General features: G+C 38.0%; 1 protein-coding gene across 1 annotated transcript in view; it reads left to right on the plus strand.

Annotated features, from left to right (window-relative positions):
- The window catches only part of LOC127663437 (peroxisome proliferator-activated receptor gamma coactivator 1-beta-like), a 52,974-nt gene that overhangs the window by 19,171 nt on the left and 11,995 nt on the right, over window positions 1-21,808 (plus strand). The window contains exons 2-5 of the mRNA XM_052155036.1: window positions 13,629-13,814; window positions 14,012-14,209; window positions 17,142-17,264; window positions 19,684-20,620. Of these exons, the coding sequence (XP_052010996.1) occupies window positions 13,629-13,814; window positions 14,012-14,209; window positions 17,142-17,264; window positions 19,684-20,620 (1,444 nt within the window). The remainder of the gene's footprint in view (window positions 1-13,628; window positions 13,815-14,011; window positions 14,210-17,141; window positions 17,265-19,683; window positions 20,621-21,808) is intronic.

Raw genomic sequence — 21,808 nt, forward strand, 5'->3', positions numbered from 1 at the left:
AAAGAGAGCGAGGAAGATTGGAGTTGTGGAGGAAAAAAGGGAAGGCGAGAAAACAGAAGCAGTGAGCTGTGAAAGAACAAACGTGATGCACCTTGTAATGGTGCCGATATATAGTGAGAGGTTGAAAAAGGGAAAAAAGAAAGATAAAGGAAGAGGAAAATATGGTATGTAGGGATGGGCACAAGTACCTGAGTACTCCCTAAATATTCATTTCGCTTTTTTATAAATTTTTTGTTCTGGAATATCTTATACTGGAACAAAATAGAAGGGTTTTGAGACATGATTTTGAGTATTATTCTGACACGGTTTTTAAAAGAACAATTTGATACAGCATCATGATGAGATCTAATGCAACAGCCAGAGGCATATTCTGATACATATGTACATAGACCAACAACTTAAAGTCCAAAACACCCCACCCCACATAATGTCTAGTACTCAGTTATACAAAATGACCAGAATACCCATCCACAATAGAAACCATCCAATATTTGCTTGGGCCTACTTGCTTCCCTATTTGCTGATGTGCTTCTGTATCCCTTAAAGAGATAGTTCACCCAAATATGAACATTCTCTTATCATTTACTCACTACATACCATCCTAGATGTATACATCTATAGCAGAACACAAATAAAGATTTTTAGAAAAAAATCTCAGTTCTGTAGGTCCATACAATGCAAGTGAATGGTGATCAGACCTTTTTAGCTCCAAAAATCTCATAAAGGAAACATAAAAGTAATCCATATGACTCCAGTGGTTTAATCCATATCTTCAGAAGCCATATAATAGGTGTGGGTGAAAATCCAAGTAATTCTTTACTTAATTTTCAATTTAAAATGTGAAAGTGAAACTAAACAGGCAGCTTTCAGACTTTCAGAAGTAAAAGTGAAAGTGGAGATTTAGAGTAAAACAAAGACTTAAATCTGTTTCTCACCTGCACTTATTATATATGGATTTAACCACTGGAGTCTTATGGATTACTTCTATGTTTAATTTATGTTCTTTTTGGAGCCACAAAGGTCTGATCACATTCACTTGCATTATATGGACCGACAGAGCTATTATTATAAAGAAATATTCTTCTAAAAAGTCTTTGTGTTCTGCTGAAGAAAGTAACACACATCTGGGATGGCATGGTGGTGAGTAAATGATGACAGTATTTTCATTTTTTGGGTGAACTCTCTTTTCTTTTAGCATTTGTTCTTTCACCAATTCCCTCTGCCCCTACTCTCTTGTACCTCTGCCTCAAGTAGCTCTCTCTTCAGTCACGTGTATGTGGGTCAGCAAAGGACATGAGCGCCGCCTCTAGCCTTTTATTCGTTCTCATTGAAACTGAAGGAGTTGAATTTAGGCAAGAGGAAAAGCCAATGACTGACACATTCCTTCTCCAACTTAGTTGGTGAGATGGTAGTTGAGAGATGGATGAAATGTTCATAAGCCTGCAGTCCCTTCCGAAATCTGTGACTGCAAAAGCTACAGGGAATTGGCCCAAACCTCACCGAATAACGTTTCACTTAGTCATCATGTACTCAACAGCATTCAAATAATGTGAAGTGAGATCACTGTACTGACAGCATAATATTTTAAATGTGTGTTTTATAACCTTCGTGATATTTCTTTTTCACATGACAGTCCTCACGGCTTAGAAAAAGGTGGGAATAAACGGCACATTTAGTGCAAGAAAGCCCAAAGTTCAATCTGAATTTCTCTGAGTCGAGATTGTTTTGTTCAAGTTTAATCATCATTGTGGATGGTGCAGAGGTTTTTTTTGTGTCTAAACCTGTTACCAGGCTTGACATCAGCCTATTTCAGATTCTAAGCAACATATTTAGACATCTGAAGTGAAGTCTGAAAGCCAAATGCACAAAATCTCATTGAATTATTATCAGACACTACACTACATTACACTACAGTACAGAAAAGCCACCCAAACTGAAAAGCTGCCAAGGAAGTTCAAAGCCAATTAAAGGTTTTTTCTTTTTCATTTGGTGGCCTTTGAGGACTTACTCCTTGACTTTTCTGAGGAGATTTTTTGTGTATTGTAATGTTTCTTATAACAGGAGTGCAACAAAAAGGTCTTTGTTTCCATTTGAGAGCCCAGTCTGAATCATCTGAGCATTTGGAGCTATTAAAAGTTTTTATTATGTGGCCTAAGTGCTGCACAATACGTAGATGTTTTTACTTTTTAAAATGCATCTTGCAGTCAGTCCCTACTCTTCCAGGTTTTATTATTTATGAGCACTGCCAGAGGTGATTACGGTAATCTGACACTGCCCACAGTGGACTTTAAAATGTGATTGGTGGGGTTTTACACTTAAAGCCATGAATTATCACCCTAATTCTGGAATTGCCAACACATTTGGGGTATCAGTGTTGTCCCATGCTGGAGATCCTGATATTTGCACCAAAAGGCCTGACCTTATCTAGGAAGGAGGGATGCTGAGACAAACACTGCAGGCTGTCAAGGGATATGCAGTACAAATCCGATGTACTCCCACTCACACTGAGGTAACTGTGCAGATGGCAAACCAACAGTCTGCCTTTAAAATGATGTCTTGCAACTTTCATCTCAAGCATTTAGCACGTCTATCATAATTTATACTCATTAACATATAATTTGTTGATATGTACCCAAAAGATTTGGCCTCTCTAATTTGAAACACAAATTCATTCACTAAAGTAACTGATTTATAACAGTGAAGATAACATGATCTGCTCAATACTACACAAATGACTACAGAAATGTAGTGTGGTGGAAAACCAAATGGTTTGTCTTGGTGGGCTACCAAGAGGAGAATGAATAATAATGTGTCAAAGGGAGCAATTTATTCACTTGGAATTAGTGTGGCTTTGAACTGTCATTGTTGAGGAAACAGAGTGTAAATGCAATGAGGGGCCCTCAGATTGGGCACTACTCATGTAGCCGCTCTGCCGCTCTGCCAAATAATGAATAAGGAATGAAAGGCAAATGGTAAATATAAGTGTTTCAATCTGAAGATAGAATGTTGGACACATCATAAAAACAAATTGGAGTTCCAAAGAGTTCTAGAATATTTTTGACTTTACTATAGTTGTAATGGAAATACAATTGTGGAATTGTCACAGTCACAATATGTATATGGTAATACTTTTGGAATTTCTGTCTTTATGGGGAATAAAAGGGGAAATTGCTCCTAAGGACATCTCCAGATTAGAACTTTTTAATTTGTGTGAATTAACCCTTTAACTGTAAGTTCATGGTTCTACACAATATCTTGTATCCAGTGTAGTAGTATGGTTTTGAAAGCCTCTGGGAAACCGATTAACCCTTGGCCACCAAAGCAGTCTTGATAGTGAAATTGCCATTTCACCTAGTAAAAATGCATCTAAAACCAGAAAGCAGCCAGTGGTATTCCTATGGGCCAATTCATAGTGCTGTAGCCAATCTGTCACAACCTTCAGTTTCCCCCTCTATTCGGCGGGTTGCACCTAGCACATGTGTTAAGCTGGTGAAATGTCCTTGATATGACAGCTCCCTCGCATTATCGCAGAGGGAAACTGAAGTAGAAGAATCACCCTACCATAATTACACTTAATGACCTTAATACATTAAGGTCCAAATGCAGGTTTCTGTGACCACTCTCCCTATAAACCAGTCAAACACCTACAATGCCACAGAAAATGTAATTTAAAAAATCACTTGCTGTCTGTATAGTATATCAACCTAACCATTATTGGAATAAATGGAGCATCAGTAGAGCACTGATTATATTTTCTCTGTAGACAACAGAGCACGTGAAGGCCAGAAGATGCCACACTTAGCTTACATTATATTTCAGAACATTGCACACTTACAATCTTTGCTTGCCTCTGAAGCAATGGCTTAAAGATGAGGGCTGGCAGATGGCTTTGCCTTCTGTTTGAGCATTAGGAATTCAGGGTGAGTCATCTTCCCATTCCAAAGCTCATCATAAAGCCCACATCGTGGACCACACGAGATTTGCCTGAAGACCTCATGCAGCAGTGCTGACTCAGAAAGTCAATAGAGAGTATTTGGGAAGAAGGTTAAGCGCATCTAAAGATTGCTTGTCTATCTCCTTATGTTTTGTAAAGAGCATTTTTTTTGTAATTGAAATCTAGGTTTCAGTTAAAGAATTTAACAACTGTTAGAATTTAAATAAAGTTACATCTTTAAACCTTAAGAGGCTTTCTCATGACTTGCGTCATGGTTTTTATGTACTATTCAATCCCAGCATCAAGCAACATTTTGATCTCCACATTGAAAGTAATGCAGAGAATGGCTTGTTTGATTTTAGCACTGATATCACCCATGTAATGAATTGTGATCTGAATTATTGTAATTATTGGCTTATGCATTGAAAGGTCAGTGGCAACAAGGTCAGAGTTCAAGGTTCAAGAGAACAAGGTTCATTTTATAATGCAATGTATTTAGCAATGCTGATGCGAGTTAAGTGGAATCCCCTCTAGGCAGCTGTTTAGGCATTCACCTTTTCTGGAAAGCAATATTTCCATTCGAGACTTCACAAAGCATGACTTGTTGATGACTTATATAGCACACACTATAGTGTATATAAGTTTTATTTGTAGCTAGAGCTGTATGTATTGCTGTATCTCTATTCTCCACAACCTCCCACAGCAGATCACTGCTGCGCAGTTCCGTGTGCAACTTGAACAGCTGTGTCTGAGCACTGTCCTTTAAACCATTGGATGCAAGACGCAAAGGTCACCTCAGCATTTCAGTCTATTCTTGGATTTCAAAACAAACCCTGTGCTGACAGACTCAACCCCCCCCCAAAAAAAAAATAGAGATGGGAATATTCTTTACTTTGATTTCTTGACCAGCTTTTAAACAGCAGTGAGTGAAACTGGAGATCAAGATTAATGGTGGTAGCCATGGCATTTTGTACTACAATGTTTGTAGTGCCAACGCTCCAACCCTTCTCCCTTTGTCATGTTGAATACCCACCATGCTGTGCTTTGCATGAGGAACTAATGTCTAACTCTTTTCCCCTTTTCCATCTCACTGCATTGGAAAATTCTCCTAAGGGCGAGCAGGAGAGCAACCTCAAAACTACTGTAGTAATTTTTTTCTCCATATTTAGTCTTAGAGATGCACACTTGGTTAATGGTTCAGTCAAAGGAAGTATTGGTGGAACTTAGGCAGAGCCTGAGGCCAAGACAAACGAGAGACTGCCACTTACTATGAGCCATGGATGTCTCCTTGACACTGCATGCAGGTTTATGTGCATGCTCTGAAATGGATACCAAGCATCTATATATAACTGCTATAAAGTGTTTTCCATCATGTCAGGGCACATGTTGTTTGCATGGTTCCATTTACTGAGGATTTGGGGGTTTCGACTGGCCCCAAGTGGCGGTCGTTATTCTGGGTGTTATTGGTTGACCCTGACTTGCAACCTTCACAATAGATGGAAACAGGGGGCCTGTAATCCTATTGCCCCAATCTTGTCACAAAACACCTTTCATGCAACATATATTATCTGTAGTGTGTACAGTCACCGTGTCACTGCAGGACTGCATGAAACACTGCAGTAGTGTGTGCAAGGTTCCATATGGGGGTTGGGTGTTTTCTTGAGTGAACCTCTAGTAATACAGAACAAGAAGCATGCATAATGGAGCATAACACAAGGACAGCACAGGATCGACTTAACCTTATTCCCAGCTTGCAAGGAAAGGTCACTCGAGACTGCTCCAAATTTTCCTAACAGTGTCTTTGTGCCCATGCTTGAGCAGAGTGAGCAAGAAAAGCATCTTTATTTAATTAAAGCCATCCATGTCTACTGATCTAAATAGCCTACATTACCAAGGTAACACTATGTATTGCTGGCTAACTTAATAACAATAAATAATCTGAACATTAAATTGGTGATGGTGAAGCATTAGTTTGAATGTGTTGAAAATTTGTGAAACAAACTAGTAATATTTTGCCCTGCATACCATTGTTATTGTTGAGCCCCTCCTATTAAACCAAAGAGACTACCATATTTCATATTCACATCTTGACCAAAGTCTAGTAATTTATGATCAAGGTGCATAAAATTCTTCTCTCTGACTTTTTGAATTACTTTTTTGAATTTGAAGTTACTGCTGTCTGGTTTCAGCATGGAAACAGTGCTTTTTTCCTCTATACATTATGCAAGCAAGCATGCATTCTATAAATGTTATACAGTTTTTCAGCCATTTGATTAATTTCCTGCAGCAACTGTATTTAAAGGTAATTTTTGAAAACCTCTTTTTTAGGAATGTTTAATATATTATGTTATAAATGTATGCCTAATGTGGCTCAGAGGATTTACACAATATTAAAGTATGCAAGACGCAAAAGGCTATGGTGTTATATATTAACCAGTTGAGAGTAATTAGACTGAAATAATTATTATCATGCTTTACAACACACGTGGCAGAAAAAATTGAGAAACTGTACCAATAAACCCAATTAAATATAGTTAAGGAACTTGATTATTATGGCTCATTGATTGGATTAGAAGAATTATATTTTAAAATAAAATGCAGATCCATTCATATTCTGTATAATGGCACTTTACATAAATCTTCTTCCAAGTGCAACTTGGACAGGGAGACTTTAAACAATAAGCCTATTTTCCTTTCCCATGCAAACCTAAAGTCACAATTGAACTGGCACTCTTATCAAAGGCCCGTCTCTTAGTGCTGAATCCATTTTCTAATCAGATCTCATTACTGTCCTACCTGGCTGATGCTGGATTGCATTCGAGAGAACTAGCTCTCAGACATCCTGCATAATAGCGTCTTAGTCAGACAGTACCATTGTCCTTGGTTTGCATTTGATACCTGTCTCAGCCTACAAGATGTAGACTGAGTTTGACAGCTAATCTGGAAACAATTAAGCAGGATTATAATTGGGCTCAATGGCTATTGGGTTGCATCTCAGAAAACCAGTACACAACCTCCAGAGTTGTCAAAGATGATATAGAATTGTTTTTCACTAAATGAAAGCTATGCATTGAATGTTGACAGATTTACTGTGGACATCAACTGTGCTAGTAGAAAAGAAAATCGCACATGAGATCTCTGTAATATCTCAGTTATTTCTCCTAGACAGCATTTAGATGAACTAAATGGTCCCTTACCTCAGCTAGCATAGTCTTTCTTGGATGCCATGTTTGTTGTTTACAGAAGCGTTGCAGGGATTACTTTGCTATGGGGACGCTGCTTTCTGTCGAGCTGCACATATACTTGAGTAAAGTGTACACCGCTTATCCAGTACATTTAAACAGGAACCCAACTTTCTCACAGTAAGCCACATTCTCACAATAACCCGCTTTTTCCGGTGTCCATCTGAACATACTGACAGAACCGTTTGCTCAACAAATGTGATCAACGTGTGTCCACACTCAACAGTGCCACCCAGTGCATTCTGTTATAACTGCCAGTTTGTTTGTGTGTTCATGATTTAACATGCATCTCACTGTATATATGGACTGCAAAGCAAAACTTTGCGAAATTCTAATAGTATTTTTACTATTCTAAAAGAAGCTGAACATGCTCCAGCCTGGAGGTCTGGCTCTTTGAGTTGGTGTGACAAAATCGTTCCTGTTTGGAGCCATCTAGCTACTATGCCTGAGCTTTTCTTGAGTGGTGACGGAATCCATTTAGCAGTATAGGCAGGTCATGTCTCAAAGGGACCACTTGTTTGCATGTCGTTATGAGAGAGGCACTAGTCCCATCTGCATTTGGCATGGGCATTATTTAAAGCATGGCCCTACATAATAAGCTTGTGTAAGAGCCAGTCATGAGACTGAGGATAACAGCTATATATAACATCTTAGATAGCAGTAGGCTCAAAGAGGAGAGGGCACCTACAGTATATAAGAGCCTATTAGCTCGCAAGTGCAAAGAATGAATGACTAACCGGCAGATTTACTACAATATTGGTAGAACTGATGTGTTCATCCATCCGTCTATACATCTGTCCATCCATCCATCAATCCATAATGATCAATAAAGTACTGTAATGCTTAGTATTTTTAATATGGCATCAATATAACAAGAACTTCTGTGGAAAGAGCTCTTTTAAGGCACACTAACACAAACCCGTTGTTGTCATAGTTTTACAAAGTATATGGTAATGAAGAGCATTTTTTAAATGCTCCATTTTCGGTGGAGGAAAATGTAATTTTAGAGTGGATGAGGGAAGTAAACGTTGTGAAATCAATACATTTTCAAAAATAATGATTAGGGCCTCAAGCTGCTTTCACACTGCCAGCTACTTTGTCGCTGCATGTCGCCAGTGGCTGACGGTTTGGTCACTAGAGACAGAGACATATCATATAACAATATAGTAAATTGCTAACAGCAAGGATTAGCCTTTCCTCCATCTTTCCGCCACTGCAGGAGCTGAGAGAGAAGGATCCTGTGAGCTCTACATCTTCTCTCGTATTGGCTGTCGCTCCCGAAAGTCGCTCTTCATTTGCATAAAATAAAACATTTCTCAACTTTGTCGTGTTGCTGGACACACCCACATTGTGTTGCCAGCGGTCGCCATCGCTCATGTTGCAGGAAGTCGCCAGCTCTCATTGAAAATGAATGAGACGAGGTTGTTTTGTTTCTGCGTGTCGCTGGCAGTGTGAATGCAGCTTTAGAGTTACCAAGCACTGTGTTACAGGTTCTTTAGCGTTTTCTTTATATTCTGCTCTTGCAATGTGAAACCAACAATGAATATGAACAATATCCCATTAATTATTTAATTTACTGTCACTGAACTAGAGGTCGACTGATAATGGATTTTGCCGATACTGGTTACTAAGGTGTTGGAAAAAAAAACGATAAAAGATTAATTAACTACAGGCACAAATGCTATAAAATAAATAAAATCCCAGATGCATCTTATTGTTCAATAAAAATCCCAATAATAACCAGAAAAAAATTACATTTGGTGTGTAACGTGGGAGTTTAAACTAATAAACAAGCCTGAAACACACTGGTTACTCTTATTTTAAAATGGCAGAGATTTGGTTCTGTTACAATGCTCTTTATTTAAAGATTTAAGGAGACCAAATTGAGCTTTTTATAGCCTATAAATTCACCAAATGAAGGGGTTTGTATATATTTTTCACCAGATTAAGTTTAATGAGGAATAAGGTGTAGTATTATTCTCAAGATTTTAAGTATGTATGTGCTGCCGGGGCACGTATCCATTATTCTCACATTTTTGTTTGCATGCACTCGCTTTTATTTATAACATTTGATTATCTAAAAAACAACAAAATATGCATTGAAGTGAGGATAAACATTTGGATGAATATTTTCTATGATGAAAGTAATAGCAAATCCCCATGAGGTGTGAGTGATTGTTTTTATTTTACCTCTAGGGGCCGCTGTTATTCTGTATAACAAAGCCATTCCCAATGTAAAATCCTCCAGTACTGGCCGCAGAGGAACATGGAGGTAATATATCGGCAAAGATTTTACAACCAATTACGTGTTTACAATGTTATGTGGTTATATTTGAGTGTTATCTTGGTCAGACTTTGGATCAGGTATCCACGCAAATCACCTCTCGCTGCCTGATTTATTTGTTTAATGACCTTTCTTGTAGGGCTGCCAAATTAACTGAAAAAATAACATAGATTACAATTATAGCTGTTGCACTAATGTAACTGTGAAAATTGTCAATTACAGCATTCCATTTAGGTGTTCTCCCATTGCTCCAAAGTTTAAACATATTTTGTTGTACTGTGCGCATGAATGTAAAGGAATGCAAATCTGACACGTTTAAACTAGTCTAAAGGCATATCAGTTGTACTGTGTACAATTTATAAAAAATTTGAATAACGGGGGCCAGGGTAGCTCATCGAGTAAAGACACTGACTACCACCCCTGTAGTTTGCGAGGGCGTGGTCCCAGGGCATGCTGAGTGACTCCAGCCAGGTCTCCTAAGCAACCAAATTGGCCCGGTTGCTAGGGTGGGTAGAGTCACATGGGATAACTCCTCATGGTCACTATAATGTGGTTTGCTCTCGGTTGGGTACATGGTGAGTTGTGCATGGAGGCTGCAATGGATGGCATGAAGCCTCCACACGTGCTATGTCTCTGCGGTAATGTGCTCAACAAGCCATGTGATAAGATGCGCGGATTGACGTCTCAGGCGCAGATAAAGATTCATCATCTGCCATCCGGATTGAGGCGAGTAACTACGCCACCACAAGGACTTTTAATGGAGAATGATAGTCATTCTGACTACACGGATCACTGATTAGTCTTTGCCGCTGAGTTATTTGCATCTGCTTATTTAATAGCATCAATCTAGCGATACTGGTGGGATGTATCTTTTTAGACCATTGAAAATGTGACTGTCACTGTTGGGCTGTCATGATAACGAAATTTCAGTACTTGAAATCAATAGCAGTTTCCATAGCATGGCACGTAGCCTTCTCTCTTAAGTATTGACAAATGATATTTCTCAATAAAGTAAACGTTGTCTCAAGTGATTAGTCAGTTAAACTGCCATAGAGGTTTTCTCTTTTTCTTGTCAATATTGTAGTTTGAATACTATTAACAACATATTAGAGAGCAGCAGGTTTAGGCTGTTTTTAAAGTGAACGATCTAATGCACAGATTTTATGTTTTGTCCCATATGTTTACATTTACTTAAGACAAACGACTGTGTCTAAATGAATATCTTGCCTAGTTGTGAATTTATACCAAGAGATGCATTTTAACTTACCTTCACGAGCATGTGCGCAAATGTGTTCAAAAGCGGCCACTTGTCAGCATGGAGGTTGTCGGTAGCCTACTTGGTAATACCAGAGCTATGAGAAGTCTGGTATTGTTACATTTGTTTTATTTTTGTACAGAATTTATTTTATTTTTACATCCCTAATCCACTGCATATTATCGCCTCATAAAAACGTGATCATGCTGAAAGGTCTTTATACATTGGAATGTGTTAATGGGGAGCGAACCAGTGGCTTAAACAGAATTATGTAGAGGATTCCAGCATGTGTGAACTCTGCTGCACTTTTCCCTGAAGTATGTATGCCCAATAAGAGGAGCTCAACTGTTTCAGCTCACATCCGTGTGCACATTACAATTGCAGCATGCACGCTATGTGTATGACCTTAAAACTTTAGATCCCAAGGAGCTTTTATTGATTGATATTGAGACAATCTATAACACAGAAGAGAGAGAGAGAGAGAGAGAGAGAGAGAGAGAGAGAGAGAGAGAGAGAGAGGAGTGGAGTGGAGAGAACAAAAACACTGAAAAAAAGATTGATTAGCTGGGGCTCTTGAGCTCTTGGGGTGGGGGTCTGAAAGGACAGTGATGAGTCAGTGGCATGAAATGAGGCTTAGCTTGTATGTTTGCATGCTGTATGTGTGTATTGGGTGCTTGGTGAGCACCTGCATTACATTTGGATTGATACACATCCACGTACGTGCACATCACCTTCAGGGCATCCCAAGAGACAGCTTTCAAATTTTGCAGGCAGAGATGGATATCCTGTTGTTTAATTTCTTGCATTTGAATAAACATAATCGCTGTGATATCTTTGAGGTTATTCTAAAAGTGTAGTAATTCCATAACAAATTCTTGTAATGTTATATACTCAATGGTGAGGTGATATACTGTGTCTCAATATTTCTTAGCCGTATTCGAAATGTATTTATGTATTTGCTCTGAAATGGCTTAAAGGATGATTTTCATTTTTTTTAATCAGAGGAACTATCATCAACCACACTGCCAATGTTGCAAAGCAGATTTGTAATGTTTAATGTATGATGTAAAATACAGTAAAATTAATTATACATATTCAACAATATAACATTACATATTAATAAACATCAATATTTACATACAAAAGATTTTAGGCAAAACTTGATATGTAAACACTGCCACACAGAAACTCTCATATCTGCACGTCATGAGACAAGGAGAAACACAATATTTACAATGTTTCTTCATTTGAAATCGCCAGCAAAATCATCATGAATATCCTGTTAATATTCAACCAGTACTAATGCTGTTATTCAAATTGAACAGTAGCTCAGTGAGCCAACAGATTAAAAAGCAGCAGATATAAAAAGATTGGGCTAAAATGTTGCAGAGGTATGGGATACAGCATTTGACCTCAATTCATCTGCTCAGCAGCTGTAATAGGTGCTTTAAAAGTTTAAGACCTTTGCTGTTTTATTTGATGCGGTTCATTGCATTTTAGAACAAACTCTAATGGTGCTGTGTCAGTTGCCTGTATGTACTTGTGCTCATTTCACCAGACCTGGTGTAAGGAAATAAAGGGAACTGAATAAGCACAATCATCAGCTTTGTGAAATAGAGAGGGCAGATTTCATGCAAGCTGTCATCAAAAATGCATTGCAGTAGCCCTGTAGAATATTCATGCTTTGGCCTCCTGTAAACCGAGGTAGCATCACACCAGGTGTCCTCCAGGTATCCTCTCCATGAAAGGACAGGTACAGATGGGTTGGGGAGGTGGGAGAGGGGAATGATTCTAGTACAAAATGCAAAGCTTCATCGCTCACATGGAGATATTAAGGCATGCATGTCTTTCAGCTCTACCCCTGGGGTTTAAACCACTTCCCTTCTCACAGTACTTACTGACATAGAGATGCACACATGCACGTTTTTTATGTCTTTCACACACACTCTTTATCTCCTCTCTCACACAAACATACATTTAAAATTATTCTTGCTTTGAAGTTCCCTCTAGGGATGGATACGAATACAAAGTAACAGTGATGATCGATCATAAAAGACACAAAGTGTGACATGATTTTCATTTTCAACTTAAAACATTACACTGATAAAAATCTAGTGACACATTTTTAATTTGGTTTATGATGGTGCAATTTTCACTGGTACCTTGTGGTCCAATTCATTAGACAGTCATTTGTGTAAACATTGTACATGTCGAATACTCAAGATTTGTATGTTGAATACATACATATTGTGTAAGACATCGGCTCTTGAACAAATATTCTGCTTATTTATTTGTTGAATGCTCAAGTAATCAGCAGATGTATTTCTTGAATACTCATGTACTCGACTGATTTATTTATCGAATACTCGAGTACTTAGATGATTTATTTGTGAAATGCTCAAGTACTCCGCTATTTTATTTGTCAAATACACAAGAACTTGGCCAATTTATGTGAAGAGTACTTAAGTACTCAGCTAATTTATGTGTCGAATACTCAAGGACTCATCTGAATTATTTGTTGAATACTCGAGTACTCAGACAATTTGTGTCAAATACTGAAGTACTCAGCTGATTTATTGATTGATTTAATACTTGAGTAGACAAAATGTTCATCCCCCATTTCTTCGGCACAGCAAACCCCAAATCCATTGCTTTGACTTTTTTGTTCAAAGATGTGCAACCATTCCTTAATCCAGCTTTTTGTCCTCTCTCAAATCTGTTCATTAGTTGTAATGAAGTTGTGCTGAGCATTAGTACAAGTACAGATTACTGTTATGAGCTCAAGATCTCCATTGTCACAGGCGGCTGTCTTCTGATTTCCCAGAGTGTGGTTTTAGATGTGTCTGAAGTGGCCATGCTCTCTGATGTAGACATTTGACCTAACTATTTTCTCTTTCTCTCTTTCTTTTTCAGTATGGGGAAGAGGAGGTCTGCTCAGACCGCCTTGATGCTGACTTCCCTGACTTTGACCTCTCACAGCTGGACACCAGCGATTTTGACTCAGTGAACTGCCTCAGTGAGCTGCACTGGTGCAACGAGCACTCGGATCACTCCCCTGCCTCCATACAGTACAGTGCCGGAGACTCCGAGCTATTCGAGGTGGGAACCTCTAACACTGATCCCTCATATGTCTAATCTTCTGCCATTTAGTTGTGTGAAGACAAGAATCACTATTATTACTGTGTAACTCTGCCTACATAGGCCATGAAAAAAAATTTATGATACCTCAAATCATGCAACTTGTCTAGAAGAGGTATGCTATTAAATTTTTACTCTTACATTTCTCCTTTTTTCAGGAAGAGAATGCGGCACTGCTCGCTGCGTTCACAGACAGCCTGGACAGCATTGTTGAGGATGGGGTCGGGGGGCTGTCTGTGTTCCCTTCGCTGGGGGAAGACCCTGAAGAGGGTGAAGAGGAGGAGGAAGATGACCTCTCCTTGGACAGTGAGCCCCTCCATGGCTCTCTGAGCCCAGAGACAGAAGACCCGTCTCTAGTAAGAACCCTTCTATCCTGTTTAAGGTGGATTTGGATGGGCCTCTGACTACCCCACAGCATGGGTATGATAGGCAACACAGGTCTGAATTTTTCTCATTTTGGGCTTTAAGCAACCGCTCTAACAAGAATCCTCTTCACAGGCAGGAATATGGACCATGGTCACAGTTTATATGGACCTCAAACTTTTAGCTTTTATCCTAGCCTTTCATTTTCCTACATATCACACTTCCTTGTTTTCTTCTATTTCTCTCAGCCTTACAAAAAGTACTGTGGTTCCATGGTGAAGATATACCAGTGGTTCTCAATTGGTTTTGCTTCAGGCACCCTGATTTTACATTAAGTGGCAACACAACAAATTATCAAAATTATTTATCATATAAACATTAACAAAAATGTCTTAATGCATGGAAAATATATGTAGTAATACATGTATTTATGTATTAGTGGTAATTTATTAATTCTACCATGAACAGTTCTTTATAGTTTGAGTGTATTTTCGAAGTATCTTCTGAATTTCAGTGGTTTCATGCTATCAGCCAGTATTACACCTCTCAAAACACAGTTGAGAACCACTGGTATTATACTATGGCTTTGTATGATTACCGTACTCATATAAGGTATTTGCATGACACCCAATGGAACTCCAAAAATGGTATTACTATGGCACCATGTTCAAAATGATGGTAATACCATAGTACTTTTTTGTAAGGCATACTTGCATTTACTTCCCAGGTTTCTGAATCTTTCATCCCCATTGGTGACAAAATGGACTTCCGATCTACAAAAGCGCTCTCTATCTTTCCTACCTCTGTGTGAGAGCACCTTTCTCTCTTTCAATCATCTCACAAAGACGCCGCTTCCTGGAACAAGATGCTGTTTTCTTATCTGCGCTCCTCAGCTCACAAACCCAACTATTTCATCTGCGTACATTGTGAAACCAGTTTTAACAGTTATTATCTGTTGAACAGCGTTCTAAAACGTTCTATATTTTTTTCCTTTTCCTTTGTTGTCTTTCCTTTTCACTTCTCATACCTGTAATGCTGAACAATTGGTTGGCATAGCCTGCATAATAATGTAGTCTTTCCTGTTTGTCATGTCCTTTTTGTGATTTAGAAACTGGTAGTTACTTACATTTACTTACTTACATTTCATTCAATACTCTTGACAATTCATATCGTTCAGGGTCTAGGATCGCATTGTTTGACGCCGTTGAAAGGCACAAGCGGATTTCCAACATAGCCGCTGCCTCTTTTTGGTCTTGTTACAGCATTAGCAGAAAAGACAAAATTACAGGAAGAGGGGATAAAGTTATATACAAGTTATAAACAGTTGCCTGAAAGAGGGACAAATGATTCGTAAATTGAAGAAAATTACTTATATCTGACTTGGAGTAAGAATAGTACTTTTATGGTACCGTTAGGACTTAACAAGGCACTAATACAAACCAGTAACAGTTTTTAAGTTTGCTCATCAGAAATGTTCTGAACGAAACTTTTTAAAAAGAGGCATGTGAAGTTTGTTGAAGGGATAGTTCACGCAAAATCAATTCATTTACTCCAGGCCCTTATACCTTTCTTTCTTCCGTGGACCACCAAGGAAGAAGTTTAGCAGAATGTCTTCAGCTGCTCTCTTCCATGCGGTGAAAGTGGATGAGATCAGGGACTGTCATCATTCACTTTCATTGTATGAAAAAGTGCAGCTTTGTCATTGCACTATAAATATATTCTCTTGTGTCCCAAGTCATATGGGATTCAAAAACATGAAAGTGCCTGAATGATTACAGAAATTTCATTTTTGGGTGAACTTTCCCTTTATTCTTTTTTACACCCTTTTGTGTCATGTTCATAAATGTAACCTGCACATCTAAAAAGTGCCTCTTAAAAAGGAATTTAAAGTCTATTTCCTACTCTGTATGTTACAAGTCTAAACAGATTAGTTAATGTGAGATAATTCAGGGACCAATGGAATTTTTCTAGTATTGTTTGGCTTCATCTTTAAATCCCACCGTGAGAGAGTTTAGTCTGGTTATAAACTCATCTTGCCCGAGAGCTGAGAGCCCCCTCTACTGGCAATGGCTGCAGTTACACCTCAACCCCTAAATGAGGCCAGTCTGTGTGCGAAACAAGGGGTGCATTGAAGCACCAGGATCAGGGACAGTGGAGCACATGTTTTCATGGCACAGATGGCCATTGCATGCCAAAACAGATTGGGACACAGAGGCTGAAACTCTCAGTGCCCCTTAAGTTTCCTCAATGGACACTGAGAGGCATGGACAGACCTGCCAAGTTGGCACATTAACAATCGCTTAAAGGACTCTCTTTTCTCTCCCTTTTGCTCACCCAGTGCTGGGTGCTTAGGACACACAGACTTGCTTCGTTTTTCTTACATGTCCAATAACTCCAGTGGCTACAAAGGGAACAAAACTTTTTCATCAACTGGTGTTTGTGTTTGAGTAACAGATGTCAAAATCCAAACATTCTAGGACTTTTCAGAGATTTGACGGTTCAGTCTTGTTGAGCAGACAGCAGAGATTTATTCTACAAAAAAAAAAGTCTTGTCTTGTTTTCCAGTAAAAATATCTTACCAGATAAAGTTACTTGAGCATCTGTTGTGTAAAATAATATTTGTTTTTGAGAATTTACAGTTTACATTACAATTTATATTTTTGGGTGAACCATGCCTTTAATTCAAGAATAAGAAAGCAATTTAAAAATTGTAAAAACTTTAATTTGTGTAAGTATATAAATGAATGAAATAAATATATCTAATTTTAAAGGATATTTATATAATTTCCCTCCATTTTCCTGGAAAACAAGACAAAAATAGTGATTAAGAAAATGATTATTTTGCGGCGTGTTTGCAGTGTGTTATGTCTGTATTTTTAAAGAGTCAGCAAATTGTAACCCCTTCACCTCTCATTCTCCCCACAGCTAAAGAAACTCCTGTTGTCACCCCCTAATGTGCCTGTAGGCCACGATTCGCACAAAAATGGCAGCGTGCATCGCCATAGCAGCAGGAGCCAGCACGTCAAGCCTGTGAAGCCTGCGCTAAAGGTGGGAGAAACTTCTGCACACTTTGATTGTAGCCTCAGTTTAAAACATATGACTCATTCCCCTAACAGGAAATGTATTTAACTTCCTTAGTGTGAGCACATACACCATTCACTACACATTTATGATGCAGCATATTCCCACTGCAATACTAATGCCTAATTAGCTAATGTCAGCCTTTAGAAACCACACTAAGGATTTTCACTTCAAAGTTCCAAAGCCTGTGAAGCTTGTGGTTCCTCTTTCACTCCCTCCAATTTAGCACATTGCACAATGGCTAATGCCACTGTTGCATTAGGGTTGAGTGCAGCCATCTGTCATGCCAAAGCCACAGCCTCTACCAGGCATAAAGGGCAATGCTCACTCTGAATTTGAGTTTAAAAGTTTAAAGTTGAGTTTAAAGAACCAGCAATAGTTCACGGGATGCCGAGGGAATATCTCGCAACTAAACTTTACACATTTGTCTCAGTAACCTTAGCACATAGTACACACTGACATTGAGTTGGGCGTTGAGCTGCCTCACATGGCTCAGATATTTGGGCATGTCATAAGGATGTTACAAAAGATAGCTTGCTACATTCCGCATAGATGGCAGTCATGAGTAAAGGCTAAGTACTATATCTGTATCCAAGTTTTATGTGTTGTTTTGTCAAAGTACTTAACTATTTGGCACACTTAGTTGCTTGTACAATCAAATTCAAAGTCAAGTGAAGTTTATCACAGAGAACAGAAAAAAGGCTCTAAATTCTGACTGGGTGATCCATTATCTAAACAGTTTTTTGTATTTTTTTTATATTCAAGATTAATCATTTTAATTCAGATTAATGTGCAAAATTGATACGTTGCCGTAAATTACCTTCAGGTATGCTAATGAATTATTAAGGAATATTTAATAATTATGTGTATTTGTCTGTGTATACAGTATATGTAAATATACAAACACACATTATCTATCTATCTATCTATCTATATATATATATATATATATAAGTATATACACTAGCGGCCAAACATTTGGAATAATGTAGAGACTTTGCTGTTTTGGAAGGAAATTGGTACTTTATTTCACCAAAGTGGCATTCAACTGATCACAAAGTATAGTCAGGACATTGCTGATGTAAAAAAAACAGCACCATCACTATTCAAAAAATTTAATTTGTTATCAAATCATTTCCAGCAGCCATCACTCCAACACCTTATCCTTGAATAATCATGCTAAATTGCTAATTTGGTACTAGAAAATCTCTTGCCATTATATCAAACACATCTGAAAGCTATTTGGTTTGTGGAGCTTAACATTGTCTTTGTATTTGTTTTTGAGTTGCCACAGTATGCAATAGACTGGCACGTCTTAAGGTCAATATTAGTTCAAAATGGCAAAAAAGAAACAGCTTTCTCTAGAAACTCATCATTCAATCATTGTTTTGAGGATTGAAATTGCCAAAGAATATTTCATACAAAGGTGTACACTACAGTCTTCAAAGACAAAGGACAACTGGCTCTAACAAGGACATAAAGAGATGCGGAAGGCCAGATGTACAACTAAACAAGATGATAAGCACATCAGAGTCTCTAGTTTGAGAAATAGATGCCTCACATGTCCTCTGCTGACAGCTTCATTGAATTCTACCTGCTCAACATCAGTTTCATGTACAACAGTAAAGAGAAAACTTACAGTTGCCTTATGGGAAGAATTGCAAAGAAAAAGCCACTTTTGAAAGAAAGAAAAAGTTAGAGTGGACAAAGAAACACAGACATTGGACAACAGATAATTGGAAAAGAGTGTTAAGGATCTTAACCCCATTGAGCTTTTGTGGGATCTGCTAGAGTGTAAGGTGCGTGAGAAGTGCCCAACAAGACAGTGTGCTACAGGAAGCGTGGGGTGAAACCTGGAGTATCTGGACAAACTGACAACTAGAATGCCAAGGATCTGCAAAGCTGTCATTGCTGCACGTGGAGGATTTTTTCTTTGAAGTAGTTTAAGAAGTTCTGATTTTTGTTTTTCAATTGTAATAGTAATTTTTCATATTATTAATGTCCTGACTATATTGTACATGACTGACACATTGTGATCAGTTGAATGCAATTTTTTTTTCCATAAGAGCAAAATCTGTACATTATTCCAAACTTTTGGAAGCCAGTGTGTAAATATATATATATATATATATATATATATATATATATATATTTAGATTGTATGCACTGCTGCCACATGATTGGCTGATTAGATAATCTCATGGATGGTTGTTGGTGCTAGATGGGCTGTTTTGGTGGCATCAGGTGGACCTACTCAATATTAGGCTTAACCATGAAAAACAATTATCACTGTAATGGATGGCCTTTCATGGCTTATTGCTTTATTATATTTCTTTTGTATTTCAAATAAAAAAATGTAATTAAATGTCTCCTTTTTCTTCTGCAGAAGGACAAAACAAGCACACAGGAACGTAAGCCACGACCAGTGCGGCCTGCCAGTCGACTTTGCACTGAACTCCATCGCCACCTTACCACCGCACAGGAGGCCGAGGACACACTCTCCGCCAACACAGACGAAGAGGAGAACGAGGAGGACGAAGAGGACAGTGACTCGGAGGAGGAAGAGGAGTCCAGCAGTGAGGAATGCGAGAGCACGGTGTGCATCGAGCCGCCGAAGCCTCAGTTCTCCTCAGAGAAAGAACTGCACTCTGTAGTGGAGCTCATCAAATACATGCACACATACTGCCTGCCCACACGCAAACAGGCCGGCTGGGATCGCAAGGAGCGCGAGGCATTGGCACGCAAGGCCAAGCCTGAGAATCCCCCAGTTCCCCGCAGCATTCCTCAGAACTGTCACAAGCTGGTCCCCCAAACTATTAGCGGGTCCAGGCTGAGAGTACCCTTCACTAGACGCAGGGAGATCAAAGCCCACTCCTTGCTCAAAGATCTTTTAGAAGCTGTCAGTTCCTTTGACGTAAGCAAGCCTTACAGAATGCACAGCCCTCCTTATACCTACAGCAGAGGGGCTGCTCAACCCACCCACGAGAAAAAGACTGAGGTTTCATCCTCCCCTGCTCGCCAGCCCAAAGCTGAAACTAAAGACTTAGACTATGAGAGCTCGCAAAAGGCCGCAAAGCGCCTCAAGAGCCCTGAGCCAGGGGAAGGATCCTTCTCGGTTAGACGCTCTCGCCGTCTGGCTTCCTTTCCCAGCCGATTTGCTAAGAGAGTCCATTTGAACTGTGGCCGATCAGAGCCCAGTGCTGGACAGTCCAACGAAGAGGAGAATCGGATAAAACATCCTCCCACAGAACCACCATCTGATAGCAACCAGAACACCAACTCCTACAAGAGCTCTGAAACCCAAAACCTAAGCTGCAATGACGGTAAGACACCTCTTAAACTTTCATGGGAAAAATAGGTATGTTAAATGCAAGTTTACTCTTAAAGTTATAAGAGTTTTAGGGCAATGATGTGATGTTAATTTTTTGCATCCAGATCTATTCATTTGTTTTAAAAATATACATATATTAAAAATGCAATTCATACAAACAATGACTTGAACACATCACGCCAATTATGAACATGCTGTAAAATTCTGAATGAAAATAATTGTTATATTTTTTGTAAAAAATGTGGAGCTGGTATAAGTTCTTTGGGATTGTAATGAAGAAAAAAGGTTAATTAGATGGTTTAAATTATTTAGTATTATTATTATTCAGTTCCTTTTATTTATTTAAAAATATTTAGTGTTTCTTTTCTAGGAAAATAATTTTATTGAAGATTATATATATATATATATATATATATATATATATATATATATATATATATATATATATATATATATATTTATATGCAATTCTGAGATGCGGGGTTGGCGCTGTTTTGGCTGCACGAGGTGGACCTACACGATATTAGGCAGGTGGTTTTAATCAGGGTATATATATATATATATGTATGTATGTATATATACAGGTATGTATATATACAGGTATGTGTGTATATATATATATATATACAGTATATACATACTAATAAAATATATATATAGATATAGATATATATCACACACTTTATACTGTATGTATACACACATATTTCTAATCTAATTTTAGATATTTAAGTTTTCCATTAATTAATTAATTAATTTGATAATCTGATAATAAATAATATGTTATATTATATAATATTTAAAAACATTCAGAACATCAAAATTTCAATAAATATACATTTCAATAAAACTTTCTTAAATTAATATATATATATATATATATATACACACATATACATACATACATTTATAAGTGTGATCTCATTTCCTGTTTTATGTATTCATTTGTCACATAACAACAAATTATGGCTTCCTGCAAGTGGATTATACCACACAGACTTTTAAAATGTTTATATATATATATATATATATATATATATATATACTTTTAAATAGTCTATGTATATATATATATATAAACTTTTTAAAAGTCTGTGTGGTATATATATATATAAACTTTTTAAAAGTCTGTGTGGTATAACCCACTTGCAGGAAGCCATATTTTGTTGTTATGTGACAA

The sequence above is a fragment of the Xyrauchen texanus genome, chromosome 23 (assembly GCF_025860055.1).
Source record: "Xyrauchen texanus isolate HMW12.3.18 chromosome 23, RBS_HiC_50CHRs, whole genome shotgun sequence".
NCBI classification, from domain to species: Eukaryota; Metazoa; Chordata; class Actinopteri; order Cypriniformes; family Catostomidae; genus Xyrauchen; species Xyrauchen texanus.